Genomic DNA, 15,222 nt, shown 5'->3' with positions numbered 1-15,222 from the left:
TACAGACTCTCCTTCTGCGAATGAATCCTGTCTAGGACATAGTTACAAATCAGCTTAAGTACAGACTCTCCTACTGCGAATGAATCATGTCTGGGACATAGTTACAAATCAGCGTAAGTCCAGACTCTCCTACTGCGAATGAATCCTGTGTGGAACATAGTCACAAATCAGCGTAAGTACAGACTCTCCTACTGTGAATGAATCCTGTCTGGGTCATAGTTACAAATCAGCGTACGTACAGACTCTCCTACTGGGAATGACACCTGTCTGGAACATAGTCAGAAATCAGTGTTAGTACAGACTCTGCTACTGCGAATGACTCCTGTCTGGAACATAGTCACAAATCAGTGTAAGAACAGACTCTCCTACTGCGAATGACTCCTGTCTGGAACATAGTCACAAATCAGTGTACGTACATACTCTCCTACAGCGAAAGACTCATGTCTGAAACATTGTCACAAATCAGCGTAAGTACAGACTCTCGTACTGTGAATGAATCCTGCCTGGGACATAGTTACAAATCAGCGTAAGTACAGACTCTCCTACTGCGATGAATACTGTCTATGACATAGTTACAAATCAGCGTAAGTACAGACTCTCCTACTGCGAATGAATTGTGTGTGGAACATAGTCACAAATCAGCGTAAATACACACTCTCCTACTGCGAATGAACCATGCCTGGGACATAGTTACAAATCAGCGTAAGTACACACTCTCCTACTGCGATGAATACTGTCTATGACATAGTTACAAATCAGCGTAAGTACAGACTCTCCTACTGCGAATGAATTGTGTGTGGAACATAGTCACAAATCAGCGTAAGTACACACTCTCCTACTGCGAATGACTCCTGTCTGGAACATAGTCACAAATCAGCGTAAGTACACACTCTCCTTCTGCGAATGAATCCTGCCTGGGACATAGTTACAAATCAGCGTAAGTACAGACTCTCCTACTGCAAATGACTCCTGTGTGGAACATAGTTACAAATCAGCGTAAGTACAGACCCTCCTACTGCGAATGAATCCTGCCTGGGACATAGTTACAAATCAGCGTAAGTACAGACTCTCCTACTGCAAATGAATCCTGCCTGGGACATAGTTACAAATCAGCGTAAGTACAGACTCTCCTACTGCGAATGACTCCTGTCTGGAACATAGTCACAAATCAGCGTACGTACAGACTCTCCTACTGTGAATGAATCCTGTCTGGGTCATAGTTACAAATCAGCGTACGTACAGACTCTCCTACTGGGAATGACACCTGTCTGGAACATAGTCAGAAATCAGTGAACGTACAGACTCTCCTTCTGCGAATGACTCCTGTCTGGAACATAGTCACAAATCAGTGTAAGTACAGACTCTCCTACTGCGAATGACTCCTGTCTGGAACATAGTCACAAATCAGTGTAAGTACAGACTCCTACTGCAAATAAATCCTGGCTGGGACATAGTTACAAATCAGCGTACGTACAGACTCCTTCTGCGAGTGACTGACTCCTGTCTGGAACAAAGTTACAAATCAGTGTTAGTACAGACTCTCCTACTGCGAATGACTCCTGTCTGGAACATAGTCACAAATCAGTGTAAGTACAGACTCTCCTACTGCGAATAACTCCTGTCTGGAACATTGTCAAAAATCAGTGTAAGTACAGACTCTCCTACTGCGAATGACTCCTGTCTGGAGCATAGTCACAAATCAGTGTAAGTACAGACTCTCCTACTGCGAATGAATCCTGTCTGGAACATAGTCACAAATCAGTGTAAGTACAAACTATCCTACTGGGAAAGACTCCTGTCTGGAACATAGTCACAAATCAGCGTACGTACAGACTCTCCTACTGCGAATGAATACTGTCTGGGACATACTAGTAGTTACAAATCAGCGTAAGTACAGACTGTCTTACTGCGAATGAATCCTGTGTGGAACAAAGTCACAAATCAGCGTAAGTACAGACCCTCCTACTGCAAATGAATCCTGCCTGGGACATAGTTACACATCAGCGAAAGTACAGACTCTCCTACTGCAAATGAATCCTGCCTGGGACATAGGTTCAAATCAGCGTGCGTACAGACTCTCCTACTGCGAATGACTCCTGTGTGGAACATAGTCACAAATCAGCGTACGTACAGACTCTCCTACTGCGAATGAATCCTGTCTGGAACATAGTCACAAATCAGCGTAAGTACAGACTCTCCTACTGCGAATGAATCCTGTCTGGGACAAAGTTACAAATCAGCGTAAATACAGGCTCTCTTACTGCGAATGAATCCTGCCTGGGACATAGTTACAAATCAGCGTAAGTACAGACTCTCCTACTGCGAATGAATCCTGTCTGGGACATAGTTACAAATCAGCGTAAGTACAGACTCACCTACTGCGAATGCATCCAGTCTGGGACATAGTTATCCCCACGTATTTCGGAGAAAAAGTGGGGATATTGTGGTGATGTGCGTCCGTCAGTCCTGGCCACCTGCTCCTCCTACACTATTAGCACTAGAACCTTGAAACTTACATACATGGTAGCTATGAGCATATGTGCAACAGGACAGTGACGGAATTTTGATCTTACCCCTGGGCCAAAAGTTATCTGGGTTGGGGCTGGCCGTGTCAGAGATTTTTACTCATTTTTTATGTTATTGTACATTAACTTCATCATTTCTGCACCGATTTACTTCAAATTGATACTGAGCCTCTCTTATGACAATACGGTCAATCTCAACTATGCATGGCCCCATGACCAATCCTGGGGTGCCCAGGCCACATAGGCCACGCCCACCGAAAATTGCCTTTTACTATAATTTCTTCATTTCTACACCGATTCACTTCAAATTGATACTGAACCTCTCTTATGACAATACGGTCAATCTCAGCTATGCATGGCCCCATTACCAACCCTAGGGCACCCCGCCCACATAGGCTACGCCCACATAGGCCACGCCCACCCAAAATTGCCTTTTACTATAATTTCTTCATTTCTACACTGATTCACTTCAAATTGATACTGAACCTCTCTTATGACAATACAGTTAATCTCAGCTATGCATGGCGCCATTACCAACCCTGGAGCACCCCGCCCACGTTGGCCACGCCCACATAGGCCACGCCCACCCAAAATTGCCTTTTACTATAATTTCTTCTTTTCTACACCGATTCACTTCAAATTGATACTGAACCTCTTTTATGACAATACAGTCAATCACAACTATGCATGACGCCATTACCAACTCTGGGGCGCCCCGCCCACATAGACCACGCCCACCCAAAATTGCTGTTTACAATAATTTCTTCATTTCTACACCGATTTACTTCAAATTGATACTGAACATCTCTTATGAAAATACGGTCAATCTCAACTATGCATGGCCCCATTAACAACGCTGGGGCGCCCCGCCCATAATAGGCCACACCCACCCAAAATTGTCTTTTATTATAATTTCTTCATTTCTACACCGATTCACTTCTAATTGATACTGAACTTTTCTTATGACAATACGGTCAATCTCAACTATGCATGGCCCCATTACCAACCCTGGGGCGCCCCTGGGTCAAACATGCGGCGTGGGGATACGCGTCAACCTCTGCCGCGCCATTTCAAGTTACAAATCAGCGTAAGTACAGACTCTCCTACTGCGAATGAATCCTGTCTGGGACATAGTCACAAATCAGCGTACGCACAGACTCTCCTACTGCGAATGACTCCTGTCTGGGACATAGTCACAAATCAGTGTAAGTAGAGACACTCCATTGCGCATGACTCCTGTCTGGAACATAGTCACAAATCAGTGTAAGTACAGACTCTCCTACTGCAAATGAATCCTGGCTGGGACATAGTTACAAATCAGCATACGCACAGACTCTCCTACTGCGAATGACTCCTGTCTGGAATATAGTCACAAATCAGTGTTAGTACAGACTCTGCTACTGCGAATGACTCCTGTCTGGAACATAGTCACAAATCAGTGTAAGTACAGACTCTCCTACTGCGAATGACTCCTGTCTGGAACATAGTCACAAATCAGTGTACGTATAGACTCTCCTACTTCGAATGACTCCTGTCTGGAACATAGTCACAAATCAGTGTAAGTACAGACTCTCCTACTGCGAATGAATCCTGTCTGGAACATAGTCTCAAATCAGTGAAAGTACAGACTCTCCTACTGCGAAAGACTCCTGTCTGGAACATAGTCACAAATCAGCGTACGTACAGACTCTCCTACTGCGAATGAATACTGTCTGGGACATAGTTACAAATCAGCGTAAGTACAGACTGTCCTACTGCGAATGAATCCTGTGTGGAACAAAGTCACAAATCAGCGTAAGTACAGACTCTCCTACTGAGAATGAATCCTGCCTGGGACATACTTACAAATCAGCGTGAGTCAAGACTCTCCTACTGCGAATGACTCCTGTGTGGAACATAGTCACAAATCAGCGTACGTACAGACTCTCCTACTGCGAATGAATCCTGCCTGGGACATAGTTACAAATCAGCGTAAGTACAGACTCTCCTACTGCGAATGAATCCTGCCTGGGACATAGTTACAAATCAGCGTAAGTACAGACTCTCCTACTGCGAATGCATCCAGTCTGGGACATAGTTATCCCCACTTGTTTCGGAGAAAAAGTGGGGATATTGTGGTGATGTGCGTCCGTCAGTCCTGGCCACCTGCTCCTCCTACACTATTAGCACTAGAACCTTGAAACTTACGTACATGGTAGCTATGAGCATATGTGCGACGGTGACAGTGACGGAATTTTGATCTGACCCTTGGGTCAAAAGTTATGGGGGTTGGGGCTGGCAGGGTCAGAGATTTTCACTCATTTTTTACATAAACTTCTTCATTTCTGAACCGATTTACTTCAAATTGATACTGAGCCTCTCTTATGACAATACGGTCAATCTCAACTATGCATGGCCCCATTGCCAACCCTGGGGCGCCCAGGCCACATAGGCCACGCCCACCCAAAATTGCCTTTTACTATAATTTCTTCATTTCTACACCGATTCACTTCAAATTGATACTGAACCTCTCATATGACAATACGGTCAATCTCAGCTATGCATGGCCCCATTACCAACCCTAGGGCACCCCGCCCACATAGGCCACGCCCACATAGGCCACGCCCACCCAAAATTGCCTTTTACTATAATTTCTTCATTTCTACACTGATTCACTTCAAATTGATACTGAACCTTTCTTATGACAATACGGTCAATCTCAGCTATGCATGGCGCCATAACCAACCCTGGGGCACCCCGCCCACGTTGGCCTCGCCCACATAGGCAACGCCACCCAAAATTGCCTTTTACTATAATTTCTTCATTTCTACACCGATTCACTTCAAATTAATACTGAACCTCTCTTATAACAAAACAGTTAATCTCAATTATGCATGGCCCCCTTACCAGCCCTGGGGCGCCCCGCCCACCCAAAATTGCCTTTTACTATAATTTCTTCTTTTCTACACCGATTCACTTCAAATTGATACTGAATCTCTTTTATAACAATACAGTCAATCACAACTATGCATGGCGCCATTACCAACTCTGGGGCGCCCCGCCGACAGAGACCACGCCCACCCAAAATTGCCGTTTACAATAATTTCTTCATTTCTACCCGATTTACTTCAAATTGATACTGAACATCTCTTATGACAATACGGTCAATCTCAACTATGTATGGCCCCATTACCAACCCTGGGGCGCCCCGCCCATAATAGGCCAAACCCACCCAAAATTGTCTTTTACTATAATTTCTTCATTTCTACACCGATTCACTTCTAATTGATACTGAACTTCTCTTATGACAATACGGTCAATCTCAACTATGCATGGCCCCATTACCAACCCTGGGGCGCCCCTGGGTCAAACATGCGGCGTGGGGATACGCGTCGGCCTCTGCCGCGCCATTTCTAGTTACAAATCAGCGTAAGTACAGACTCTCCTACTGCGAATGACTCCTGTCTGGATCATAGTCACAAATCAGTGTAAGTACAGACTCTCCTACTGCGAATGACTCCTTCTTCATGGAACCTAAGCAAGTGCCTGCGTGAGTGAAGAGTCCATTGTGAATGAATCCAATCTTGAGCATATTTTAAAACTAAGTGAAAGCTTTACCACGCAAATGACTTTTGGCTCACACGGCCTCATGTACAGACAGTGCCCGATTACGTTAAATATATAAAGTACAAAGACGTTCTGTTCAGCGATACGTTGAAAGATGGATTTAAAATTGAACACATTATAATAATAATAATAATAATAATAATAATAATAATAATAATAATAATAATAATAATAATTGTATTATTATTACTATTATTATTATCATCATTATTATTATTGTTCCCTGTTTACAGTGTGTCCGCCGAACACTTTCGGTCCAGACTGTGCGTCCACGTGCCGTTGCCTGAACCCCCAAGACCCCGCTGAGTGCGACCCTGCCAACGGGCACTGCGCAAGCTCCCAGTGCGCCCAGGGCTGGCAGGGCGTACCCACCTGTCAGACACGTACGTTACACATGTCTGGTAGCCAGACTTTTATTCACAAACGGATCTGTACAAGCACCAATGCCCGAACACACTTGTGTTTTGGTACAAATTACTTGTGCCCGTGTACATCATTGAATAGTTACTTGTGCATGGCTAATACAAGTAAAATCAGCCGATGCAATAAATCATGTGTTTTATCTTCCTTCAACTGCCTAGCAATTTGCAAGATTTTTTAATCTTTAACAATTATGAGCGGACTCATTTCAAATCAGTTTAACGAATATCAAAGTCGTTTTTTTTAAATACTAGCTACCTTCCGGACCTCAAACCATTTATGCATTTGGGTAGGTGCGACTCGTCTATAGAAGTGACTTGGTTAGCTAATAATTCAGCGGTATAGTTCATAAACCAACTAATTTATTAACTTTAAATTCCTATACCAACAGATGTAGAAACATATGTGTTTTTCAATCATTTTTCAATATGTAAATTGCACTTTTCCGCAGATCTGATTTATAATAAGTTCGGATTTTGACACCAATATTTTAACTCTTTGCTATGGTTAAATAATTTATTTTCATTTATCAAAAATTACAAACATCACCTCGTACTGATTTAGTTTTGAAATCAAAAACATCATCCGTGCGTGTTGTTTTAATGCCTTGATTGCTCAGTACGTGATATCTACAAGCAATGATTACATCACATTGTAATTTGATGTTAAATGAGCCTCGTTCTGGGAAAACTTGCCTTAATGACTGTGCGGAAATTGTCGTTCCATATTAGCCTGTGTATTCCGAACAGGCTAATCAGGGACAAGACTTAACGCTTTCATATATTGTTTTATTTAAAGGAAGTCTTCTTAACGAAAATCCATTTTAAACGGAAAGTGTCGTCGCTGATTCGCCTGTGCGGACTACACATGCTAATTTGGGACGACACTTAACGCACATGCATTAAACCACATTTTTCCAGAGCGAGGAAAATACGTTTGACATTGTGCCATGTAATGGTTTGGTTTTTCCGTGGTAATACGCCCTCCATTCGTCTACTACGCAGCATGCAGCGAAGGTTCGTTTGGTTCGGGCTGTGTGCAGGCATGCCACTGCCCCCCTGGTGATACCTGCTCCCCCGTCAACGGTCTCTGCTCCAGCGGAGCATGCGCGATAGGCTGGGCCAGTACAGGATGTCAGAACGGTGAGTCGAAACGGTTGTGAGGGTTTCTGTCTGACTTTGGCTTGGATTTAATGTGTATATGAGCGCTTTATGTTCTTGTAAGAAATGAATTTTAAACCAACATTTGTTCAACGGCGACTTGGCTTTTAATTATTTATCTTTACCCCCGTCAGATAATTATAATGCATTTTGTCCGGATAAATTATTTTTTAAAGATTGTTTGGAAAAAATAAGCTTTTAAAATATTTGATTTCTTTTATGCTTTTATAAAATTAACGATCTCACATAGATTACGAGGCAGAATTGATTTGTATCTGTTTTCAAGTCCAATCTCAATAAAAATAAGTCAATGTCCAAAGATGCTGTGCATTTGTCTAGTTCTACCTTGTATTCACCATGTGCTTTTGACATTGTATCATTAAGAGTTACCGCAACTTGACAATCCACCGGATGCTGTCGACGTGTCGTGCGCAAACGTAACGGTCACGTGGTTGGGGTGGAGGAGCGGGGTGGACAGGGGCGAGACCACGGCAACTATCAAGAGATATGAGTAAGAAAGTTACAGACCAAACGTGGGTGATAGACTTACCGCCTTAATTCGATTGTCGTTTAGAATGGACATCCATAAAACAAAATATTGCAAAAAAGCGAAAAGTGTCGACCTTTATCTGGGACGACACTTTAAGCACATGCATTAAGTGCAGTTTTCTCACAATGAAGCTCAAATGTTAAATAACTTCAACACAATTTATCAACTGAACTGCTAGTTGAATGTTAGTTTTAACTTTGAGTGTTAAAAAAGGCTTTGTAAAGAGTATATTCGTTCTGAAGTATTGTATATTTAACACCGTCTAGATATATTAGTAGATGTAGAATACGAATACCAGCAAAAAAAGAGAAACAAAACATTTAAGCTTACTCAAAGTGGCTGCATACCTCGGCAATATGTATTTTTAACCATCGCACAAAAATATAACATATTGGAATTGCAGATTATATTCAACTTACCGTCCCGTAGAACATTACGAGCCCTGGAAATTTGTAGCCAGCGTCACTCACAACAAGACAGCAGGTTCCTATCAAATAAACCTGACAAATCTCGTACCAGACGTGGATTATAAATTTCGTGTTGACGTCATACAAGAGGCGCCGGGCGGGAAAGATATGCCAGCGATGACAGGAAAAAATTCTACGCCCGTGTTTATCCTATGCACAGGTAAGGCGAGAAAAGTAGATATCAGTAATGTCCTTTCTTCCTGATTTGTATAGATCCCAATACCGAATTCATCTTGTTGCAGTATAATATATTACGGAAACAAACGTGAAAGGATTGTGTAATATGGCATCCTAGCACTCGACTAGCTTCATTTAATGTGGTAAGACCTTTTGTCAACGCCATAGAGGGAAAAACGATTATTGTTTTTGTAATATATAATTGATTGCATGCTTTATGTATTAAAACTGTTTGTTTTTGACGGCGGTGATAAAAACAAGTCTGATTGTTGTGGATCTTATACAGTTTGAGAAATATCTTTAACAAACATTTTTTGTAAATCCAATCCAATAAAAAAAGTCCAAAAACTGCTTGTTTTTACAAAAAAAAACACTATGTGTTCAAACTTATACAATATTTATGAAATTACATGTCCAAGTACAAAGCGCCAGTAGGTCAATCTATACTCATATAGATCGTGAATATTGTCTTTCAGCACCCGTTGTCGTCTTGTTAAAGCGCCAAGCCCCCGGTACTTAAGTTTTCTTCCGGGGACTGCAGGCTAACCAATTAAGAGTGTGTAGTTTTGATCATGTGACAGATTTCACTCACACTAACACTGCAGACTGGTGGTGGGCACTTACATTGTCTGAACTTTTTGACTTAAATGCTACGTTGATGTCACGCCATTATATGAGTCGTGCTCTTAGAAAACTGGGCATAATGCATGTGCGTAAAGTGTGGTCCCAGATTAGCCTGTGCAGTCCGCACAGGCTAATCAGGGACGATACTTTCCGCTTTTATGACATTTTTCGTTTAAATGAAGTATCTTCCTAGCAAAAATCCAATTAAGGCGGAAAGTGTCGTCCCTGATTAGCCTGTGTGGACTGCACAAGCTAATCTGGGACGACAATTTTCGCACATGCATTATGCCCAGTGTTCTCAGAACACGACTCATTCATATAGTTTGACATGCGTTTCACTTTCAGTTTAAATATGCGGTACATTTATTTGTTTAAACAGATCTTATCACTGTTACAAGCATTTTAATATTAGTAGTTAATTCATTAAGTGGCATTTTTCAAACATCCGACGTTTTTGGTCAAGATGCCAGACGTAGATTGACAAAATCTAAACAAAACTATAGTACAATTATTGTAATTTGTCGACCTTGATTCGACGTATCTTTTTTTTTTCATTCACATATAAAATTGTGCCGAGGAATAAGGTCTGTTGCGGACAGACCTGGCTGGTAAACACTATTTTTAATAATGTTTTTGAGGTAATTGTCTAAAAAGTGAACCACCTAATACATTTTACCATTACCTACATGTGTTTTCACTATGTTTTACGGTTACCTCAATTAAAGAACAGAATGAAGGCTTATAAACATTCTGTCCGCCTATACATGTTTGCTTAATAACGTCTATAAATCCATGTTTGTGTGTTCATGGTGGAGTATCGTAACATGGTTATTTCGATGATGCCATTTATGTATTTATTCCCTTGTTCAGAGCTTCAAATATCGATCGTCAGCCTCGTCTTTCCATGTGACGTCATTTTATGTGAACATTTAATCGCAGTCTCCAGATCGCTAGCTCATAAATGTAATGCCATTTATTGATTTATTTGCGAGTTGAATGTCTGTGGACCGGGAATGAAGTGGGCAGTTTGTGTTTATAGCATATTCATGATGATTGCGCAAAATACTGGTCTATCTGCGCTATAATGCTATATCAGGTACAAGTGTTTTGCTCAACATATAGTTAGTTGTGGCGTTTTTCAAATATTTTGGGCGCGGTTGTTTGGTTTGGTACTTGCGATGTTTTCGTTGTTTTATAGCTTAAAATTTAACCACTTAACATATTATCCATATATTAAAATGCAAGTTTTCGTTCAGGTATTTTATTTTAGCTTATCTACCATTTTCAAGGTGGTTGTTACATACTTTTCATAGTACAATGTTTAACATATAATGTACTATAAATCCAAAATATTGGAATATACTGTTTACTTAACACAGTCCAGTTATTCAATAAAATTTAAACAAATCATCATTCCCATTTACGACATTATACTATATACATGTTATGTTATATACATGTAGTTTTAAAGTCCAAGATAACTTACAGCTATATATTTGGTGCACATGGACACGAACGTTGAACTCGCTATTGTCGATCACGCATGCATTTCGATAGATATAGGTGATATAAATGTACGCGAACGTCTGTTAGACAGCGGTTATATAATGAACATTAAACCGAGAGGCCACATGGTCATTTAATCTGACCGTTAAGATGTGTGCCATTCCAGGAAAATGCAAATTGTGACTAAAATATACATTATGTTTCCATAGAAACGACTACCACGTCAACCACCCCTGAACCAACCACTACTACTAAAAAGCCACCAGGTAAATCAAAGATGTAAAGATAATGTGTATTTAAAGATCGTTCAGCTAAATGTTTGTTTTCATTTATTGATTCTTTTATTAACTTAAGAGTTATGGTTCATGTTTTTAACTCGTTTATTGATATTATTGATGATACATTCAAGTTGTATTATTCTTAATATATATATAACCGAATGTGTAAATTTTCAAATGTAAGTTTAAATTTGAAAAAAAAATGAGCGGTTTTATTAATTGTCGGTTGGCATTAACTTTTTAGATTCAAATTTACTTGACGACTCGAAAATACGTTACCAAGTGTTTCGTAACAACATCTCCGGCCGTCACGAAATTACTGTCACATGGGGTCTTAGAGACGCGGTTAACAACGAGACTCGCGTGATCGTGACCTTGACGCTTTCAAGAGTGAAGTACGCGGGCATCGATTGTGCGCTGTTCGAAAACGGAACCGCTGTTATCAGGTAAGCTAGTTCGTAATAAATTCATCAAAATAATCCCCAGTCACTTAAAAGAATGATGCTGCACATTTGAAGTATAAAGCTATTGTGCACAACGTATGGTGTTCTATTAAAGTAAAATTATTTCATACACATAGATCTTATAGAGACTCTAATACGATACTAGTTGCATGGTGAAAATGGGTCGTTATTAGTTTAGTACTTGAAATAATAATAATAATAATAATAATAATAATAATTACTTTATTTCACGAAGATAACACATTAAGAAATAACATTTCTTTTTTACAATGTGGTCTTCAAAATAACAGTATATGTAAATATCACTCAACTATGTCTAGCATACTGCAATCAGCCTTAAAATAATTACAAAAGCAATATATAATGAAAATAATAATACTTATACAAATAATAATAATATAAAATAATAGAAATATAATAATAATAATAAATAGTAATAATAATAAATAATAATAATAATAACGGTTATTTCATTCTTTCATAACAACAGACAATCACGAAGCATAAAGAAGAAGAATAAAAATACCCAAAAGCGGTATTTTAATCCATACAATCCACAATATCAAAACAAGTTTTGCGTTTGTAGCAAATGATTTTTAAAGTGCCGTTTAAAGGAAATAATTGTAGGTGCTTGTCTTATATTGTTTGGAATAAAGTTCCATATATTTTTCGCACAACAGGAAAAAGTACGCTTTCCGTAATTCGTTTTAAATGCAAAAGATGATAAATCGTTGTGGGTGGTGGACCTAAGAGAGTATGAATTGTTATTCGATACAAAAATAACGGCATCAAAATAAGTAGGCATTGAGCCATCTAAAACTTTGTACACTAAAGTCCCAACAAGAAATTTACACCTATTTTCAAATGACAACCAGCCCAGTTTATTGAAAATCGGAATTGAAATAGAGGAAAACGGCTTATTCATTATTATTTTTGCAGCTCGTTTCTGTATCGAAATTACCTTCTTTAAATTTGAGCCACAGCTGAGCACCATATTGTACAACAATAGTCCCTATGTGGCAAGATGCATGAGTTGTAAAACAACTTCATTGTTTCATAATTTAGATAGGGTTCAGTGCCTTCCCCAGGAATTTGTTCAGGCGCCCCGGGGGTGGGTTGATTTTTTTTAAATTTAACGTGTCATTTCACGTTCTGTGGTGCGTTATAACTAAAAAAAAACAGCGTCAAAAGACGTCGTTTGGTGCGCTATGACGCTTCAAAGAAATCCCCAGTCATTTAAAAATATACTTTTTTATATTGTTTAATTGTTTTAAAACTTTTCCGCACAGATAGTAAAATCCCGACTCGAACGATTCCCCAATACATCCGTTTCAACCCGACTCTATTACTGTATACTTACTATTTTTCAAGTTTCTATTTATTACCCGATAATCCCGTTTATTCCGTTTTTATTAATCTCTTTCTGGTAAATATTTACGATAAAAGCTTTCAGTTATTTCTTTAACACAAACCTTGCCATTTTTAAGTGACTATTTATAGATTTGATGAAATATTGCCTCTGAATATGCGTCAATCCCCTGACCTGTTGTGTGCTTGTTAAAACGCTCAATACACGCCATTTGTATGCAATAGACGCGACGGTGTACATGCTGCATAATTTTCGCGCTCTTTTTAATTGAGAAAAAGATTCGACACAAAATAAATTTGCACTGCTAATTTGAAGCAAAATATTTAACGTTGCGGTAACATTTACATTCGGAAGTGTGTTTCGGATTAAAAACGCGTCAACATCGACTTACGGTAATGGGTTTCGGATTACAAATTTAATTATTCCCATTTGAGATTTCAACAAATATTAACCGTTGCGTTATAATTTCAACGATAATTTGTTTACACACTTTACGAGTCGAATAAATGTTTTGACGGAATTATGCATGAAATTCACGTTGTCCACGAGGATCACGGCCGGTTGCCATCATCAGTGTTCTAACTATCGATTATCGGACGAAACATTTACAAGTGTGCGTAATTAATTCAACGAAAATTTGTTAAAGCGCATTACGTGTCGAATAAATGTCAGAAAAACGAGGTGAATCAGTTCTATAAATGGACATGTTGAAATATACATGTACTGGAATTAAATAAACTGTTATCACATAATTGTAACCGGGAGTCATTTGCACAACTTACTCGCTATAATAATTAACTGTTTACCACTTGCAATTAATTTCTCGTATTAATTATGAGTCATAGGTAACACTTGTTTACAGTTAAAAGGTGTGATGATGATGCCCGAAACCGTCTTTAATGTTCTGTACTGTACTAATTACCGGTTTTATATTACTCAAATGGTACAACTTCTTGCTAATCAAGCTGCGATAAACTCTTACTTCATGCCCGACGTCAATCAAAAATAATGGTCGATAGTTAACCCCGCCCTCATAAGCATTCGCGTAACCGATTGGACGATGAACTTCACAGTTTGACGACTGGAAAGTTACCAGATACATCCTTGTCAGCATTTAAATGACCGTGTAATGTGGCTAGAATAATCGTTACGCGCGTCATGCTATTCTCTTATCAGTGGATTATCCATTACCCCATGTGGTGTTTATGGCGATTACTTGTGAAAGTAGGTACCGAGTGCTCTTTTAAAACAGGGAATATTGATACACTGATAGGGAAACCTTGATTTTTTTGGTCAATCTCCACTTTCTTTTACTGAAGAATATATTGATCGGAAAATTTCAAGCGCCCCGGGGACTCTGATTTCGAAATTCAAGCGCCCCGGCAAGGGGCGCTTAAATGGCCTGGGGAAGACCCTGGGGTTTAATACGTTTTAATAAGGCTAGCTTTGAGTTGAGCTTTCGACAGACGTTATTTATATGCAGTTGCCAAGTGAGATGTTTGTCAACAGTTATACCAAGTAAATTATGATGTTCAACTTGTTTAATAACAATGTTGTTGATTTTAAGTAATAAGGTGTTTGAAGACTGGATAATATCATACATTTAGTTTTGTTTGGATGTATTAACATATTGTTATAAGAGCACCAATTTGTTATTATATCTAAGCCATTTTGCAAAGTACTTTGAATGATTTTAATGTCAACATTAGCTACATGTAAGGTAGAGTCATCTGCATAAAGATATAGCTCTAACTTTTGAAGGAAAAACGGCATGACATTAATATATATAAGGAAGAGAAGAGGGCTGAGAATAGATCCTTGTGGTACCCCGGATTTTATAGTTTGTGTTCCGACTTGACGCATTGTTGTCTGTTAGATAGGTACGACTGCATTAAGATAAGCACACTCTCAGAGAAATGGTACATAGAAAGTTTTTTAAGTAAAATATCATGATCTACTAAGTCAAAGGCTTTTTTGAGGTCAACGTATACTGACCCTACAATTTGTCCAGAATCTGTTTTGTAGCCAAGAATCTATAAGTCGAATCAATGAGGACTTACAAGAATGATTTTGACG

The 15,222-nt window shown here is 39.3% G+C and overlaps 1 protein-coding gene across 3 annotated transcripts in view; it reads left to right on the top strand.

Annotated features, from left to right (window-relative positions):
• LOC127837551 (receptor-type tyrosine-protein phosphatase S-like) overlaps window positions 1–15,222 on the top strand; it is a 38,536-nt gene that overhangs the window by 13,589 nt on the left and 9,725 nt on the right. For all 3 annotated transcript variants that reach the window (XM_052364743.1, XM_052364742.1, XM_052364744.1), the window contains exons 5-10: window positions 6,365–6,514; window positions 7,556–7,693; window positions 8,096–8,222; window positions 8,665–8,888; window positions 11,245–11,301; window positions 11,558–11,759. In XM_052364743.1, coding sequence (XP_052220703.1) covers window positions 6,365–6,514; window positions 7,556–7,693; window positions 8,096–8,222; window positions 8,665–8,888; window positions 11,245–11,301; window positions 11,558–11,759 — 898 coding nt within the window. The remainder of the gene's footprint in view (window positions 1–6,364; window positions 6,515–7,555; window positions 7,694–8,095; window positions 8,223–8,664; window positions 8,889–11,244; window positions 11,302–11,557; window positions 11,760–15,222) is intronic.

Source organism: Dreissena polymorpha, chromosome 7 (assembly GCF_020536995.1).
Source record: "Dreissena polymorpha isolate Duluth1 chromosome 7, UMN_Dpol_1.0, whole genome shotgun sequence".
Lineage (NCBI taxonomy): Eukaryota > Metazoa > Mollusca > Bivalvia > Myida > Dreissenidae > Dreissena > Dreissena polymorpha.
Note: the sequence above shows the minus strand (reverse complement) of the source record. Positions and strands in the feature narration are given on the sequence as shown.